Source organism: Xenopus laevis, chromosome 2L, assembly GCF_017654675.1.
Source record: "Xenopus laevis strain J_2021 chromosome 2L, Xenopus_laevis_v10.1, whole genome shotgun sequence".
Classification (NCBI taxonomy): domain Eukaryota; kingdom Metazoa; phylum Chordata; class Amphibia; order Anura; family Pipidae; genus Xenopus; species Xenopus laevis.
In genome coordinates, this window is record NC_054373.1 from 99,148,950 (window position 1) to 99,168,887 (window position 19,938).

The 19,938-nt window shown below is 37.2% G+C and overlaps 1 protein-coding gene across 3 annotated transcripts in view; it reads left to right on the forward strand.

Moving 5' to 3' along the window:
* Nucleotides 1–19,938, forward strand: part of trim37.L (tripartite motif containing 37 L homeolog) — a 49,639-nt gene continuing 29,701 nt past the window's right edge. The window contains exons 1-10 of one of the 3 annotated variants that reach the window (XR_005965462.1): nt 1–817; nt 8,329–8,430; nt 8,715–8,755; nt 10,516–10,632; nt 12,964–13,051; nt 13,294–13,416; nt 13,612–13,735; nt 14,442–14,509; nt 14,988–15,112; nt 18,799–18,849. Coding sequence is in view for 2 of the 3 variants with exons in the window: in XM_018246900.2 (XP_018102389.1) it covers nt 659–817; nt 8,329–8,430; nt 8,715–8,755; nt 10,516–10,632; nt 12,964–13,051; nt 13,294–13,416; nt 13,612–13,735; nt 14,442–14,509; nt 14,988–15,112; nt 18,799–18,849 (998 nt within the window). In the remaining variant the exon portion in view is untranslated. The remainder of the gene's footprint in view (nt 818–8,328; nt 8,431–8,714; nt 8,756–10,515; nt 10,633–12,963; nt 13,052–13,293; nt 13,417–13,611; nt 13,736–14,441; nt 14,510–14,987; nt 15,113–18,798; nt 18,850–19,938) is intronic. The other 2 variants (XM_018246900.2, XM_018246898.2) reach the window with 2 other exon arrangements.

Sequence of the window (19,938 nt, forward strand, 5' to 3'; positions counted from 1 at the left end):
AGGGGGATGAAAAATAAATAGGGATTTTTTCTGTATGTGTGTAAGACCCTGCTAGGGGATCCACGTATGTGGACAGCATAGTCAGTGTTTCCCAAATTTGACTCGTATGATTATTTTCTGTCCTGGTTTCAGAGTAAGCCAATAAGCATTTGTCACATACATGTGCTACATACAAACATTTTAGCTACCACTTCCTATAACCTAAACTACTGCGCCTTCTACTGTTTTTTAAGCGTTTACAAAGTGATACAATTGGCATCCTCAGGTTTTTTGTATTGCTCTTTTTTTGGGTCCGATTCCTTATCGCCGATATCCTGACCCGCCAATTAAGCACAAGGTGGAAAGCAAAGGATGCGAACATAAATGAGAATTTCTGATTGGCTGCAAGAGTTGACGTTTCCATGCAGCTCCCAGCGCCGTGACGTATTGACCTCGCCTCCCTCCCTATGTTTTCAGTGCGGCGTCGCTGGTTTCTGAGTAACAAGCCCGGATAAAGATGGCGGCTGCTGGTTCCAGTGTTATAAATGACTGCTGCTAATTACCTCCCCATTTACCTTCAATACAGGCATAATTTATCGTGAATGTTCAGCCGCCATCTGTCCGCTAGTCTTTGTGTCCTTCTGGCCCCCTTGTCTCCCTTTACTCTCCCGGCTGCTGCATGTCTGCAGCTGAAAGGGGGCGTTTTACTGATCATTTTCTGACTTGTCTGTGCAGCACCGTCAGGTACCTGACCTACTTCAGGTCCAGGAAGAAATCCCTGCACTACTGCAAGATCAAAGAGCCCAAGCTGGAGGAGATGGATGAGCAGAGCGTGGAGGTGAGAGAGGAAGGGCGAAACAAACTCACATATGTAGGGTTACCAGTTTACCATTTGACTCTGGTCATCTATAAAATGAACGTGCTTTCTTGCTGATCAACGTGTTCTTGTGTATTTTTAAGGTGTCCTTCTTCCAAAAGGTATCTGTTAATCACATTTAACATTTGCAAATGGGCTTTTGTACACTGCCATTAGGGATCATCCATTTTTGTGATGCTCAAGTTAATTCCTGGATTATGCACAAGTAGAGGACTATTGGGATTAGATTGGAATCCTTCATAAAAGCAAGCAGACCCACTTAATTTATTAAATAAAAATGTATATCACTTGTTCACAATTCCTCCAATTGAGCAACCTACCTACAATATCTAAGTCCAGTGTATCCTACAATAATTACAAATAATGCATATCATCATGATTGGTATAAAAAAAGAACAGAGTAGGTAACCTGAGTGCTTATTTAAAAATGCTGCCTCCTCTCCTAGCATTCAACACGGCACATATGCGCTTGTTGCTCAGCATGTAATGTGCAAGCCCTGGCCCAAAGGCACTTCCAAAAACCATGAAATTGCAGCTCCCACACTTTTTTTTTTAACTTTACACCTTTTGTAGTCCTTATGTGTATAGTGCTAGATTTGCTTATATATTACCTAGTCCTCTGCACCAGGGCGAGTTGAACAGGACTGTTCTTCAGTGTTATGTATTGACTTACATGTGTTTTGAGTTAGGCTTTGCATGCAAACTTTGTCCAATTATAATTACAAAACACATCTCTAAAAAACATTATGAACGCATTAACAAAATGCCCATTTATTTTATCAGACCCCAAACGTTCTTCTGTTTTCCACCTTTATTTAAGTTGACCATACACAGTCTAATATTTACTGCTGAGTTGGCTATGTCTGACTGTGTGTGCATTAAGGCCAATATTAGGTGTTTCTTTACAGATTTAGAAAAAATGGAAACTTTTGTTGTGTGAGGACACATGAGACGGTGGATGTGCTCCTTTCCCTACAGGTTCAATTTGTTTAGATCCAGGGGCTAGGCAGAAGAGGCACGTGCTTCTGGTCCATCAGTGAAGGGGCACTAGGCACATACCTCATCTGACCTAACCCTAGTCCAAGCACTTGTTTCCCCACCGCCCATAACCCTTTTACCTAGACACCGCTCCTCACTAACGTACATGCACGGTGGGGGGTGCGTAGGCTCTGGCCACATTTCCTAGGAAACTCGGCTGGCCTCACTCGGCACCTGTAAAGTCCAATATTTAGGCAAGGCCCCCAAACAACTTAATTTGCCCAGCTTTACTGTGGTACCAAACTCCTCTTTTAGTGTATATTTTTGTTTTGAAATGTTTTCCACAACTTCCACTTGCATTGAATGGTTTTGTTTGATTTTTTTTTTTATTACTTGTTGAAAAATGTTTATTGTTATTGCATTTTGTCATTAGCTGAGTAGGGGAGTCTGTACCAAAAAGAGTGGTGAATTTCCATCAGTATCAAAGCTGTTCCTCATTGTTCTCTACTAAGGTTTAGTCAATGGCGATGTTGTGGAAAACAGCAATAGGTATCCTGTGGAAGCCTGTAACTATAGGAATGACTTTGTTTTGACTATTGCTTGGACACCTGTAAACACTTTTAGAAAAAAATATAAGTCAGATGCTTCAGTAATCATGTAGTATCATAGTCAAACATATTATTTATGCTAACTTAGCTGGAGCATGTAAAAACCTAAGAACTTTAAAAAGGAGTACAAAAGGGTTAAATACTGGTGGGGGTGGTGGTGTTAACCCTTATTAATTAACTGCGACCCATGCCACCATCTTCTCATCTGTCCAAGGGATCTCTTGTGGCTGGTCTAGGCTGTGAGCATGCGCCGTAGAGTAATATTAGAAGTTGTGAGACAGTGCTGCAGTCTTATTTCTCTCTGTTAGAATAGCTGCAAAAAATGATTGTTAATGGTGAGTATGCTGCCTTAGCTGTATCGTGAATCCAAGTTATTCAGTGACTATGGATGCACTGGATCCCAGACTCATATCTGGGCTTACTGAAATTTTAAATGTTGATGGTTTGCAGAATTTCACAGTATTAAAGCAAGAACAACATTATACATTTCCACTGACTGGGAATCTGTTGATAATCTTGGTTTGACACCGTTGTCAGCTGTTAAATTCTGTGCCCCTAACATTGCTTTTGTGTCACCTAACAAAAACGTTGCTGTGTTTGCAGATTAGCAGCAATCATAACAAGTGTGTTGTCTGGAAACAGATCACTGGTTAATAATGAGAATTTTGGCTAGACATTTTTATTTGTTTTTGAGATTTGAGACTGGAAGCTGGAAATAGCTTGAATCTGAAAATACTGCAGCTAAAACCTGTCGGTCATGTAGAAGTCAATGGCAGAGGTACCTTGAACCATTTGAAGATGTTTGTAGCCTTCATAATGTTAGGGTTTTTTTTATGTGGCTTTGCTCAAAAATTCGATTAATTAGAGCAATTCAAGTTTTTATTTTTTTGCTGAAAATTTGATCAATTCGAATACATTGAGTTTTTCACCTGACAACGCTGAATCAAGTTTTTTTTCATAAATTAAAAAACATTTGATTTGTTCATTCGAGGTATAAAAAAAACTTCACAATCCTCTAAAACTCTACCTTTTATCAATAACCCATAGTGTTTTTACAAAAACAAATGGATTACAGAGTAAAAAAAAAGGCATTTAGGAGGCAGTTGAAAGTTTAGAAGGAACGGGGGGATTTTTCTCTTTAACTCCATGCCACAATGTATCAAAGTTTGAGCACAGTCTTGCAGTCTGGAATGGGATGATGTGGATTTGAGACTTAGGAAGGGCTTTATTATTAAGGGCAATGATTTTACCGTAAGTGTTAGTAATCTTAATTTGAGAGAAAATTGGGAGCCAGAGAAAGCGTTTACATAGAGGAGCATGATAACTTAAGGAAACCTACTCAAGACATGCAAAAGTTTGATTGGGACTGAACTGTTGACCTAAATAAATTAGTTTAAGAGCTGAAATTCTGCTTACTAAACATGAAATTTGTCTTTTCTAGTGCAGAGAGAGCAATTGCAATTTACACCTTGGGTTATGGAGCTTTACTTGTCAGAAAGACCTGTCATTAGTGGGACCTTCCCAGGAGGTCAATAACAACTTATTGTATCCACCCCCTCCTGTTACCATGTTAAATAAATCTCTGCTTGCTGCAGCTTTGTTTATTTACTGGTGGCTAATTCTTATGTAGAATATTCATTATGTTGTGCTCTGGCCCTCTCGTGTATAATCACTAGGTAAAATCACATGCAGTTTGTGTTTTGTTAAATACTGTTTTGTGACAATATTCATTTCAAAGATAAAAATGTTAAATTATACGAGTGTTCCAATTGAGACCAATCAACTATCATCCTCATCATCATGTATGGCTACACCATGTCACTCTATATGAATGCCCCATTATTACGGAAAGAATAATTTTAAAATAATCGAATAACCTTAGGCTTAGGGCATTCAACTGGTAGTTAAATGTTGATTATGCATATGATGGCCATATCATCTCTATAAACTGATACACTGTCATTACACTTACATTTATCAGCTATCGCAAACACAGTTGGCTAATCTGTTTTTCTAATGGTGTTGTGAAGCTCTTAATGGACATGTAAAGCCCCCCCCCCCACAAAAATCCGTGAACAGCCTCTTTGAAATGTTTAGATACGTGCTACACTGGTTGTTGAGAGGTTACTAGTAAGGCTGCAGCATCTTCTTAATCACTTATAATTATTTCTCCTCCTCTAACCCACTCTGCCCCCTACCTAGGGAATTTACTGGCTGTTGGCACATGAGCATGCTCCGTTCTTCTCCGCTCAGATTACTAAACACACCCTCCAGTCTAACGGCCAATGAAGAGATAGCATTGCTGTTTCCCATAGAAACTAGCTGTCTGATCCTATTTTATTTCCCCTAATCACCTCTCCTGAGCTCAGTCGAACCATTACAGTGCTCAACCCCAGCAAAACTTTTCATCAAAATACGTTGTGCCTGTGCATGAACTTTACAGCATACATGTCCTGTTTGCAGATGTCAATGTATCTGATGATGTGTCAGAGGGAAATGGCCCCCTGGTGAAAACTGCTATTTGTATGTTTTTTTAAAAAAAAAAATGTGATGGCACTGGCAAATAGAGGGGTATATGCAGTACAATGATGTGGCTTGAGTGGGGAAGATGTGCCCAATTTATATACATGGTAGGAAAATGTAGGCTTTACATGTCCTTTAACCATAAAGAATATGTACCAACTGAGGAATCTGCAGTGAGGTCTCAGGGTATTCACTTCCAGTCCTGTGCTTCACAAAGAAAACTTTCAGATCAGAAGGTTTTATATGTAGTTATATATTATGCACTGGACTGTGTGTTTGCAGAAACACTATAAATGAGCTGGCTGGTCTGTAGCAATAGGAGCAGTCTTAGTTGAAACAAACACTGTTAAACAGCAACTGCAGTCACTTTATGTCCCTGTTTATTAAGTGAAAAATGTAGCCTATACAGTAGAACACGGATTTTACATCCCCAGTTTTTAAGGTTTGCTGAAATGTATGCTGATTTTTTTTTATAAAATATATTTTTCTTTTGCGGTTCCAAACAGGCAAATGAGCTTGTTCAGAACCCTTCGCTTGGAAACTCTCTTAATAAGACCTGGCGGCATCCGATTAGCCGTGGGCTCCTCCCGAGGTGAAAGACGGCTGTTAAAGGTGGAAACGAGCCGAGAACAGGGTGTTTAGCATTGGTTCTGAATTTAGGGTGACCGAAATGTATTATGCATAATATATAAATGAGACCACAAAAAATCTAAAATGAGAGAAAATTTAAAGTCATGGGACGTAAAATTGAAGTTTCACTGAAAATGTGAATAAAACATAAAATTATATGAAAGCATAGTCCGTCCTGTTAAATATGATGCAAAACAGGATAAAAAAAACCCATCAAAACAATCAGTTTTTGTTGTTGTTACTGTTGCCGCTGTCAGGGCTGTAGTTTAAACCACCTGTTTGTTAAATCTTCTAAATCTGCACTCTGTAATATTGTTTTTAACTTTATTAAAACTGTTGTACAAATAATTCTGAGACATCCACTTGTGCACTCCAGTAACCTTTGTAAGCATCCTTTATCATCTTAAACAACTACATCAACTCCATTCTGTGGGTAACACTGAATTTACAGTTAGGTCCATAAATCTTTGGACAGAGACAACTTTTTTCTAATTTTGGTTCTGTACATTACCACAATGAATTTTAAATGAAACAACTCAGATGCAGTTAAGATTTAATTCAGTGGGTTAAACAAAAAGACACAATCACTTCATTTCAGGGGCTCAAAAGTAATTGGACAATTGACTCAAAGGCTATTTCATGGGCAAGTGTGGCCAATTTCTTTGTTATCATTATCAATGAAGCAAATAAAAGCCCTGGAGAAATTGTTACAATTTTAGTAGTGGCAAAATCTACAGCTTGGGACATCCTGAGAAAGAAAGAAAGCACTGGTGAACTCCGCAATGCAAAAAGACCTGGACATCCACAGAAGACAACAGGTGGATGATTGCAGAATCATGGTGAAGAGAAACCCCTTCACAACAGCCAAACAAGAAAACAACACACTCCAGGGGGTAGGCATATCGATATCCAAGTCTACCACAACGAGAAGACTGCATGAAAGTAAATACAGAGGGTGCACTGCAAGGTGCAAGCCATTCATAAGCATCAATAATAGAATGTCTAGATTGGACTTTGCTAAAAAAAAAAACATCTAAAAAAAGCCAGCACAGTTCTGGATAAACATTCTTTGGACAGATGAAACCAAGATCAACCTCTACCAGAATGACGGCTCATGATCCAAAGCATACCACATCATCTATAAAACATGGCGGAGGCAGTGTGATGGCTTGGGCGTGCATGGCTCCCAGTGGCACTGGGACACTAGTGTTTATCCATGATGTGACACAGGACAGAAGCAGCTGAATTAATTCTGAGGTGTTCAGAGACATACTGTCTACTCAAATCCAGCTAAATGCAGTCAAATTGATTGGTAGGCGTTTCATAATACAGATGGACAACGACCCAAAACATACAGCCAAAGCAACCCAGGAGTTTTTTTAAAGCAAAGAAGTGGAATATTCTTGAATGGCAACGGATCTGAAGCCAATTGAGCATGCATTTCACTTGTTGACGACTAAACTTCACACAGAAAGGCCCACAAACAAACAGCAACTGAAAGCCGCTGCAGTAAATGCCTGGCTGAGCATTAAAAAGGAGGAAACCCAGAATCTGGTGATGTACATGAGTTCAGGCTGTCATTGCCAACAAAGGGTTTTCAACCAAGTATAAGAAATGAACATTTTATTTTCAGTTTTTTAATTTGTCCAATTACTTTTGAGCCCCTGAAATGAAGTGATTGTGTTAAAAAAGGCTTTAGTTCCTCACATTTTTATTCAATCTTTTTGTTCAACCCACTGAATTAAAGCTACAGTTCAACTGCATCTGAGTTTTTTCATTTAAAATTCATTGTTGTAATGTACAGAATCAAAATTAGAAAAAAGTTGTCTGTCTAAAAATGTACTTAACTGTATGTTGTCAGTAGGTTTTATCCAAATGGACTTGGTCTGCAAAAGTAAACCTGACACCATTATAGACCATCACAAACTCATTCAAGTAAAATGCAATCATGTGTGGTTGGTTGATTGTTATAGTTTGACTCTTCATCATACATTATGGGGCAGAATTATCAAAATAACTCCCTCACTTTCTTTTCATTCCTATGGGATTTTTAGACTTGTATTTATCAATGGGTGGAAGTTAGAACTTGCCATTTGATAAATACAGTTAAAAAGTCACAGAAATAAATAGAACATGGGTGAGTTTTTATTTATTAAGTTCTAATCTCGCATTTTGATAAATCTGCCGCTATATGTCCAGGTAATATCCTCCATCTGGAAGGATGATAGCACAGCAGTTGTGTAACTATCAAGCTGGGGTTCTGGAATTTGAACACTTAGTCATGTGACCATATGGAAAGATTAACTTGACACAAATTTGTGTTCAGAATTCAATTACTTTTCACAAATATGAATATGCAAATTAGGTATTGGATGGAGTTTTGAATTCGGTCATTCTTTGGTGGAGGATTCAGTGATAGTTTGAATCAAAAAAATTATTCATTGGGAGCATTCCTAATTATTATGTTTATTGGATGCAGTTTTGTATTCGGCCAAATCTTTTGTGGAGGATTCAGTAATTGGCTCAATCAATCAGAAATTATGCACTGGAATCATTCCTAATTATTGTGTGTATTAAAGTGTTTTTTAAATAGTCATCTATTCAGATGGTCCATGTAATTGCATATATGCAATTCGTGTTGAAAATATATTAGTGTGAATTTTTTGTGATTGCATGGAGTAAACGTTAAATGCTATTATGGGCTATATACCCACTTATTTCTCTTTAATACAGAGCATAGCAGAGGTCTTCAGATGTTTTATATGCATGGAGAAGTTGAGAGATGCTCGTCTCTGCCCACACTGTTCCAAACTTTGTTGTTTCAGCTGCATCCGGGTGAGTGCTTTAGTTTTTCATGATTTTACAGCATGAGGCAAATTTGCTTTTCAATATGCTGGTGCTCTTTAATAGATCAAATCCCTTTGACTTTTTTTACCCCAAATATTTCTTTGGTCACATATATCGAAATTTTAACTAAATTTTACATACTTTCTTAAGAGCATGTTTGATTAATACAGTATGGTAGGTGTTATATAGCCTGCAACCTCTTCTTGTCACTTGTGAAATTTCATATGAAATATTTATCTTCATAAGCATTTTGTTTCTTTCCCCCCCTGTAGAGATGGTTAACTGAGCAACGGGCTCAGTGTCCTCATTGCAGGTAAGATAGTCTTCTTCCCATGTAACCACTTTATGTAACCCTAACTAATTATTATTATTATTATTATTATTAGAAATTATAGCTTACTGCCCCCATAAAAAGCCTAGAATATATGTATTTGTGCAACTGCATGTTTATTGCTATCTACATGTAATTGTGAACACACTGCACTTGCCATAATGCATGCAGTTCTATGGAACAAGATTATGTATTGTGTAACCTGCCATGTTGTGATCACAATTATTCATTCTGTTGCTCTGAATTCAAGTTTGCCACTCGACATTTAGAAAGAACTGAAGGGGATAAAGGACAAGGGAAGGCTGATGGCATCTTAGCGCAGTATTAAATGGTTTCTTAAAATTGGGAAAATTCGACCAAGTCTCTTACTCTCCATCTTGGGAGATGGGTCTCCCCATAGGGACCTCTGTCCTGACAAATAGGTGCTGTGACAAGCTAGCAGTTTATTGCTGAACGCATACAGCTCACCTTTGCATGCTGCCAATAGAAACAAGGCCTTATCTGCATTATAAAGACAGCACAGATTGGGTGAGGTGGGCAGAGGAACATGGTGTTGTGGGAAAAATTGTTAGTGTGCTTGAGATTAACATTCCTTGCCTTCCCCTTTAGCTGTATTTTCTGCAATTTGATTATCTATTTGACCATTTGGTCGTTTTGACTTATCAGAAGCAAAGAGCGGTTAAGAAAAATTTGAATATTTGTAATCTATGTTAAATCCTAAGTACAGTTCAAGATGAGCAGCACTGTCGCTAAGGGACAACATTAATAGTTATTCAAGTTAATTTGTAATTTAATAGCATTTGACACCTCAGTGCAGATGAATATGCAAACTACAGAGGTGCCCTCTGACATTAATATATGTTAGCTGCACTTTGCAGAATACAGGCTATAGTAGATGGCAATATTGGCTTGACAGTCTCTCTGTTCCCCAATGAAATTTTATAATAAATTTTATACTTGAAAACTAACGTGACACGATCTCTTTCAAAACAGCGGTGTGTTCTCATTTTTGGGTTGTATCTAGCACATTCACAGAGGTGCTAATTAACACAGGGCTTCTGTGTATTAAGCTTGGCTTTTCAGTATACATGCAGATGATTTGATTCATTTCTCTACACCCAAGTACCTACTCTTGTAATTTAATTCTATTATGTAAAGGTAATGTATTCTGTACCAGTAAGAAGGTTTGTATAGAGTGGGAAAAAATACTACAGTGTAGTAATGTGGCATATAATATAAATCTCATATAACTGATTATTCTCACTTTACCAAATACTACTGATTCTAAGGCATGTCCCGTCTTTAAATAAAACGGTTAGCTGTTTCAGATTTTAAGACGGGAGATGCCTTCGAATCAGTAGTATTTGGTATTTAAAAATATGCTTTTTGGAAATTATGTAATAGATTTTAAAGGGCAAGTCAACACCAAAACAAACATTTTCCTAATAAAAGAATACATAATTCTAAGCAACTTTTCAATATACCTTTATTAAAAATGTTCAGTGCTTTTAAAGTTATTTGTAAAAATGATTGCTACTGAAAGCATCATTTTCAACTTTTATAAAATCACAAAACACTTACATTCCCGTTTACCTATAAGCCCCTCCAGTCTATAAAACCTAATTTGTAGTCTAGGCATGAGGAAATTTATCCTCAAGTTAATACATCTTTGTAACCTAGCGTAGTGTGGAAGTGAAGTGAAATATTTTGTATTAAATAAACTTGTTCCTTTTTTCTTGCAGAGCTCCCCTTCAACTCAGGGAGTTGGTTAACTGTAGATGGGCAGAAGAAGTCACTCAACAGCTTGACACCTTGCAACTCTGCAGCTTGAATAAGCATGAGGAAAATGAGAAGGACAAGTATGTGCCATGGATCTCTATATTTTGCTTGACAATTACATTTGTATATTGCAGAAATGTGTGCAAGAATTCTTAGGCCATCGTAAGGGACAGTGCAAAATGGGATAACACTGTAAGGGGCAGATTTATCAAAATCCAAGTTTGTGAAGAAAAAAAAACAAAAAACGCTGACAACTCATGCAACTTTTTTCTCTAATGCTAGCTTATTTAAGCTAAAACTGCAACAAAATATCCATGTGTGTTTTTTTTGCATGTCAGAGAGAATCTCAGTGTCCCATTAATTTTCAATGAGGCCTGCTAATCTTGAATGTTTTAATAAACTGGGAAAATAAATTTATAAATAAAGTTGCTAGAGAACATTCCCATTGACTTCTATACAACCTGGCTGAGTTTTATAAATTCTGACTATTCGAGGTTTCAGAAAATACGCACATGTTTTTTCCACTTCCACGGTTTTCTCTGTGGTTTTCTTGAATTGAGAAAAAGACCCAACTCGATTTTGGATAAATCAGCACCTAAAGCTTTCCATAGATGTTGAGACTTTTAAAAGATCCGATCCTCATCGTGAGACCACGATTTTCTCGGAACGATCGTACAAATTGACCATCAACTAAAAAGACCAATTTGCCAGGAAAACAAAGAGGAGATGCCTGCTTGGCCCTGCAAACACAGATAGATTGCACTGGGACCGACAAAGATTTTTTAACCTGGCCGATCAATTTCCTGACAGATGTCGGCCGGAAAATCATAAGATGTACGATCGTTTGAATCCCACTAACCGCATGATAATTTGGAAGGATTGTCGGACTTCACTAAAATCGGTCGTTCGGCTGAAAAAATCGTCGTGTTTATGGGGAGCTTAAGAGTGCATAGTAAATGAGATAACAAGAGGAAAGTGGTCTTATAGCAAGTGTTAAGCATTGGGCTGCCTTATGTCTGCAAGTGCTGCTGAAAGGTCCAGAGGGCACTATTAATTTAGGCATGAGTGCAGAGGGGTGCAGTTTTGACCCTCTCGGTGCTTGTATTTGCACCTAGGGCAATAATAAGGGGGTTATTTACTAAACCTCAAATTTTTCTGGTCGGGTTTATGGGGGCAAAAACTCTAGAATTTTTTGAGATGTATTATATGCCAATGCTGCAAAAAGCTTGAACATGAAAATCCGCAATCTCAGACCTGTATAAGTCAATGGGAGATGTCCCTATCCCAATTTGAAGATATTGTGGTTTTTGGTGGATTTATCCCGATAATGCAATAAATTTGAAGTTTTGAGGCAAAAACCTGAAAAAATTTGGGGAAAAAGTTTAAAAAAAATGTTCGATTCTGGTTTTCACTGGATTTTCAGGATTTTTTTCCTGATTTTGGGTATAGTTATGAACATTGCAGAGCAAGTCAGGATTTTCTTTAAGATGTTTATGGTATTAAACTGAAGCAGAAATAAAATGTTGTGATTTGGAATTCTGTTCCAGCCAAAGGCAACTGTAGCCCTTTAGCAGTGAAGATCTGTGGCTCCAAATATGCCCCTATTAGCTCTCCCACCTTTTCTGCTGCTGCTTCTCTCAATAGCTGCCAAAAACCATACTGAGTACCCTCCTAATAAAATCCAAGATGGTGAGCTCCTCTGCACAATTGTGATCATTATTGCTGTAGAGATGCTTAACTATAGGCTAGTGCAGTTAGTTTAGTATATAAATGATGGCATTTGTAGCCTTATTTGTTTTTACGGTTTAGTTTTCCTTTAAGGGAGAGTATTATATAAAACGTTATGCAGGGCATTATACACAAGGGAGAACATTATATAGAACTAGCGAGAGAAAAAAATGGTGTATAGTCAATTTATGGAAACTGTGAAAACTACACGTTTATTGGACAGTTGTGGTTTGCTTGTTTTGCATAAAAAGGCATATTTGGGCGTTTGGAATTTATATTTGATTAATAAATTAGAAAAAAAATTTTTTTTTTACTCCGAGGTCTTTAGAAATTAAGACATGTGATATCTATTAAATTCATAATTATTTATCGATTAAATCAATTCCAGTGATTATTTTGAGTGATTACATATATATATGTTAACCCTAGTTAGTGTTACTTTATCCACTAGCTGCTATTACACACAAAACACTTTACAGTTTTAAAATTTCTTCAATTTACAACTATTTCTTTGCAGTGATGTGCAGGGCAATTGGTTGTTTTTGAGAAACTTTCTGCATATTGCAATAGTAGTGGGAACAACTGCAGACTCCAATGAAATCTATATCATGCAATTTTGTAATGAGACCATAAAATTAACTTTTTTTTTTTTTTTTTTTTTTTTTTTTTTTTTTTTTTTACAGATGTGAAAACCATCATGAAAAATTAAGTGTTTTTTGTTGGACTTGCAAAATTTGCATTTGTCATCAGTGTGCCCTGTGGGGAGGAATGGTAAGTTAAAACATCCTATTTAAGATTTCCATGTAGCAGAATTTGGCACCATATGATGCTTCAGATGTACATATGTAAATATATGGGTACTGGAAATCCCATACATAAGCTATTATCTGTAATCATTGTAATCAACATTCCAGGTATTATTTAAAAAATGTACACTGGGAACTAGTAAAGTTATTTTGTTTTGCTATTTGCAAACTATAAAATAACCATGTGATGCATTTGTAATTTTTTAGCATGGGGGCCACACCTTCAAACCCTTGGCTGAGATCTATGAGCAGCATGTTACCAAAGTGAATGAAGAAGTAGCAAAACTGCGCAGGCGACTTATGGAATTAATCAGCCTTGTGCAAGAAGTGGTAAGACGATAAATAATTGTAAATCCTCAGCAAACTACCCAATTTTTCATTTTATGCAGTAATATATAAATAAAAGGGAAGAATTGTCTCATTTACACCAGTCTTGAATCTGTAATACATTTATTCACAAGCAATTTATTTCAGTATAACTGTACTTCAATATGCAATGAGGTGATGCAATATTATTTACCATAGGAACGGAATGTAGAAGCTGTTCGGGGAGCAAAGGATGAGAGGGTTCGGGAAATTCGCAATGCAGTAGAGATGATGATTGCAAGACTTGACACTCAACTCAAAAACAAACTCATCACATTAATGGGTATGTTACATGTGTGCGATATGTCTCCAAATACAGGTTTGTAACATTTACAGGCAACCCGTAGTTTGGTGGCTCATTCTTGGAGCAAAATATTTTCAAGAATTATCTGTTAAAGTGGACCTGTCACCCAGACATAAAAGCTCTATAATAGAAGTCCTTTTCAAATTAAACATGAAATCCAAATTCTTTTTTTTTTCGTTAAAGCTTTAATAGCTGTTATAAACTCGTTTAAAAATCTCAGCTGTCAATTAAATACTGCCTGCCCCTACTCTATGCCTAAGGCATAGAGGCGGGGCAAGCAATTAATTTCACTTTCCATTCAGCACTTCTAGATGTCACTGCTCTCCTCACATTCCTCCAGTTCTTTTAACCATTTAATTGTGTAGCCAGGGCATGGGGATGGACATGTGGTCCCAAATTCTGGTGCACAAAAAGATTTTAAGATGATGGAAGGCTTGCCTTAATAACAGTGTCCACAAAATGGCTCCTACCTGCTTGCTATAATTATGAAATCCCAGACTGATGGAAACCAGATTCAAATAATGTATATATTGGAATTCAAGTTAATTTTGCTTGACTAACATGATGGGTTGGTTTTTTCAAACAAGAATACTTTCAAATGTTTTCTTTAAAATAGAACTTACTGTCAGTGGAGTGGGTACACAATGCTTATGAAACATATAGCCCATTATAAATTTATTTTCAGGCCAGAAGACCTCTCTCACTCAAGAAACAGAGCTTCTGGAGTCACTGTTACAAGAGGTGGAACATCAGGTGAAAACATTATTTAGGTTCTATGCATTTATATTTAGAATAAATAAACTGTAGCTAAATTGTGTGAAGTGTTTTGGGGAACTTCTATTTAACTTAAAGTATTTTAGACAGTGATTCTTTTGACTTTGTGTAGCCTGAAGGACTGATGTGAGATATCAGAATATACTGGATATTGAAATTTGAACAGTATCTGGCCTGCTGCACCATAATAATATAAGGTTATTCAAGATTTTCCGTCTTGAGTAAGTGAAATTGAAGAGAACCCATCCATTTAAGTTATCCTTTTAAGATTGGTTCATTCTGAAAATAGATATTTTTGATCATAAAGACAAATATTGTTTGTGAATATATATTTTGTTTTAATTTTTTGGATTAAAGGTATTATAGGTGCCTGTACATAGTGTTAATTGTGGATCTGCATTTAAAAAATAGCAACAAAATGTAGGCTTTTTCTCCTAACTTTCTCCTTTGCTTACAGCTCCGATCTTGCAGTAAAAGTGAACTCATTTCCAAGAGTCCAGAAATTCTTATGATGTTCCAGCAGGTCCACAGGAAGCCCATGGCTTCCTTTGTCACTACTCCAGTACCTCCGGATTTCACAAGGTACTAAATTGAACCATGATTATTTTTAAAGCTTTTTGTTATGGTTTATGCCTTGATATTGGCTCAGTCTTTATATAGTATTTACATGTGACACTAACTAGTCACATAGCTGCAGAAATGAGATCCAAAAGTTCATATTGGGACACAGTTAAACTTTGGAGGAAAATTGCAGCTCCACTAACCATAGTTTCATAGGCAGGGAAACTGAGGCAGGGTTGGCACTCGGACTGCTACTGCAGAATTCTGCTGTTGGTCACAATGTGTCAATATCAAACTTTCAAGAATCCTTTACTGGTATTTTGTTGTCAACATGTCACCAAAGAGGGTGGGTACCTGATGCAAATTTTATTGTATTACCCTATTTGCACAACTACAGGGAAAACTTTGTAAACATTCAGCAGCAGATAGTTGACAGTATTGACGCAAGATACAGTATGCTATCGTGAGAGATGTTTAACTACCTGGGAATCAATATTCACCCGGATCGAAATACATTCATACCACGCAACCTCAAGCAAGTCCTAGTCTCTCTGAACGCTACCCTTCCTGCATGGACTAAATTCCCTTTACCGCTCTGGGGGAAAATTAACATCTTTAAGATGGTATATCTACAGTGTATATATTTCACAACTCTCCCGTCCATATTCATAAAAGCTTCTTTAAAACTGTTAACCAGATCCTGATGCAATTTGTATGGGGAAGCAAGACACCTAGACTAGCCTGGAGTAAATTAATGCCTGCCACTAAAGTCGGGGGACTACCAGATGTATACCTCTTATCTAGCTAGTCCACTGCATTACGTCATATGGTGGTTTTATCCAGACCCCTACAAGCTGTACAGAAATCCTCAGGTACTTTCTGTAGGGTCACTAGAAGATCTTAGGCATCTTCCGTACAGAGCAATTACAGATCATGAGAAACCAGCCGTTATGACAACCCCAAGGAAGGCCTGGAACTTAGCACTTAAGCTCTATCCGCAACACTCTCCAATTCCCCCTAACATACCTCTGTGGGCGAATTCCGCCTTCCCCGCTTCAATAAATTCCCTGACCTTTTATACTGGCCCTGAAAACAGGTCAGGCACTTACAAGATGTTAGGTGGTCCCACGCTTGGCTCATATGAGTTCTTTTAAGAGAAATTTACAGACCCCAACCTTCCAGCATGTCTTCCAACACAATTTGATGGATTGGATATACTAATCTCCCAGCCCCAATTTGAAACTGTACTCTGGTCTCCCACTCGAACTAAACCAAAGTCTGCATTATATAAAACCTAACTGCAAACAACCTCCCCACCCTTCCAGAAGGCCTACCATAAGTGACGGACCGATATCCAAGACCTCACAGAGGAGGATTGGAATGAGGTAACTGACAGAAGCGACTATTACCTATACTCTCTATGAGCTAAATTAATTCAGTTTAAATGGCTTCACCAGCTCTATCTTACACCTGTATGATTAAAGGAAAACTATACCCCCAAAAATGAACACTAAAGCAACAGATAGTTAATGTCATATTAAGTGGCATATTAAAGAATCTTACCAAACTGGAATAAATATTTAAGTAAATATTGCCCATTTACATCTCTTGCCTTGAGCCACCATTTTATGATGGTCTGTGTGCTGTCTCAGAGATCACCTGACCAGAAATACTTCAACTCTAAGGGGCTGATTCACTAACCGATTCACTAACTTTGAAGGATTCAAAGTTAAAAAACTTTGAATTTCGAAGTTTTTTTTTTGGGCTACTTCGACCATCGAATGGGCTATTTCGACCTTCGACTACGACTTCGAATCGAAGGAATCGAAGTAAAAATCGTGTGACTATTCGACCATTCGATAGTCGAAGTACTGTCTCTTTAAAAAAAACTTCGACCCCCTAGTTCGGCATCTAAAAGCTACCGAAGTCAATGTTAGCCTATGGGGAAGGTCCCCATAGGCTTGGCTAACTTTTTTTGATCGAAGGATATTCCTTCGATCGTTGGATTAAAATCGTTCGATTCAAAGGATTTTATCGTTCCATCGAAGGAATTATCCTTCGATCGTTCGATCGAACTATCTGCGCTAAATCCTTCGACTTCGATATTCGAAGTCGAAGGATTTTAGTTCCTAGTCGAATATCGAGGGTTAATTAACCCTCGATATTCGACCCTTAGTGAATCGGCCCCTAACTGTAACAGGAAGAAGTGTGGAAGCAAAAGACACAACTGTCTGTTAATTGGCTCATGTGACCTAACATTTATGGTATGTTTGTGAGTACAATTAATCCTACGATCCCAGGGGGCGGCCCTTATTTTTTAAAATGGCAATTTTCTATTTATGATTACCCAATGGCACATACTACTAGAAAAGTATATTATTATGAAAATGGTTTATTTACATGAAGCACGGTTTTACATATGAGCTGTTTTATGCAATATCTTTTTATAGAGACCTACATTGTTTGGGGGGTATAGTTTTCCTTTAAGATCCATGGGATGCAATCCTGGCGCAAGATGTCACAGGTGTGTGGCACAAGGGGCAAACTTCCTACACATGCCCTGGTGACCAAGTTCTGGACTGAAGTTATGAACCTCTTAGCAGATGAATTAGACTTTCTTAAGTTGCTAACACCACAGGCGTGTATCCTAGGGGTCTTGGATGATCTCTTAACCACTAACCATGGCAGAACCAGATATACCTGTAGAACAAAAAAGATATGGTATAGTGTTTTGGAAAAGATGCAAGACTAAGTTTGAAACTGTTTACGATTTAAAAGTTGATTACTGAAGGAGTCTGTCCTCCTTTGCTGCTCATTGGTAAAATTAATTTTATAGAGTTGAAAGCAGATCTCAGTGATTAGGGTTAAAAGGTAACTGTAAAATACAAATCAAGAATAGCAAAGAAAGTGATATGAATATGATGGAAAATGCAGACAGCTATAATTATTATAGGCTCTACAAGTATTCATTGAAAGGCATCAACACACACATTTGTATTTAGCATTACCGGTTCACTAGGATGCCCCAAATAGCCTTTGTGGTTGTTAGAATGTGTCCTCTGCGACCCCTAACATAAGCTTTCCCTGTAGAGACCCTGTGAAATGAGGCATGCAGTCTTCGCTTGAGGCTCTAGTGAATATTCTAATTAACCTTGCTGCTTTTGTCTGATTTCTAGGTTGTTCTCACTGTTTCTAAGCAACAGCTCCAATAAATGAAAACATACTTTAATTGAATACTAAATACTTCATGATGTTAGGAAGGCAGGTGAAAAGCAATATTGTTGGAAGTTGGTGAAATCATCTACATACAGCCTTTTTGTTAAAAACATTTTTTTCTTTTGGAGGAGTGGTAAAGACCCAGATATTTTTGCCAATATATTATAGTTTGTATAAGGCTGCTTTACCTTTTTCAATTAGGGGTCAATTATTGTGTAGAGTGCCTGAGAGCTGTGTTGCAGTTTGCCAGTGTGAGCTGGTCCATGCATTTACATGGTGAGACCAAACCAATCTAAAAGGTTTGAAGCTAAGGAGAACATAGGCAATATATTTAGTTGAATAGCTGTACTTGCATAAATTTATTACACAAGGGCCACATAAAAATAATATATATGATCTGGGCTTTTACTTGGTTTTTAAATCTATATCTTTCCACTCTTATTTTGTTTTGTATGGATTTGGTTTTTAAAATATGCTTTTTCTCTTGATAGTGAACTTGTTCCTGCCTACGATTCAGCTACTTTTGTCCTGGAAAACTTTAGGTAAGATTTATTTTTCCCATCACCATCCTAGTCAAATCTATCCATATAATAATTTTTGCCTTGGATTTAGATTTTTTTTTCTCATTTAGCATTTACCAACCCAACTTCTAGTGTATTGAATAATATTTAATGTTTTGGGGGTCAGACAAATACCTAGCTTTTGGTGGTTTTGAACTGCTCCCCTCTGTTTTTTGATAATTTATGGATATGTATGGAAATTACAATAGAAGTTTACATTATACACTACCTATAAAAGCTGTGTTTTGGGGCGGGGGGGGGGATTCTGCTAATGATTAACTTGCAGTCTAGGTCAGATCAATACAAACATTAAATCTTAAATAAATAATGGACTATAGGTCAGAAACTTAAAACATTGCCTCTGTCTGTTGGGTCTTAAAATCAAGAAACAAGTGACCCTTATTAATTAAGACACTACAGGCATTACCCAGGTTAAACACTAGATATGGTCTGCAGGTTTTTTCTTAGGTTGAATTTGTATGTAAGTTGGAACAGGTACAGTTACCTATTAAATGCAACTTAGAGCTTGTTTTAACATAGTTTTTATTTTTACCTTTCTGTGCTCCACAGTAGGCCACACACCAGATGGGGTTTGGGCAGTGGTTTATTAAAGCTAAATGCTAATAAAGGCCAAGCAAACCACAGTATATTGCTGTAATAGCCTCTGTTTGAAAGAGTTGTATGTAAGTCGGATGTGTTTTAACCTGGGGACTTCCTGTATATCTGTCAGTAAATGTTGGTTAATTCAAAATGCATATATCATACTAAATAAAATAAATGTAGTCTCATTTTAGTTTAATATTATTTAGGAATATGTGACTACCGGTGTGCATGAGAGGGAGAAAATATGCCATTGCCATTGATAAGAAATGTCTGATGATAGATGCTTTGTCAGCAGAACAATACAGTTCATTTTGATGTCCACTGACTAGTATAACATGGCTTTGGACAAGCATAAATATCATGTCTGATATTCAAAGTTTCATACCTCCACACTTCAGTTGAACAGTAGATTTTGCTGGTCATTTTTAGCATTGATGTTATACAAGGAGATATTACTTATGACTTTGG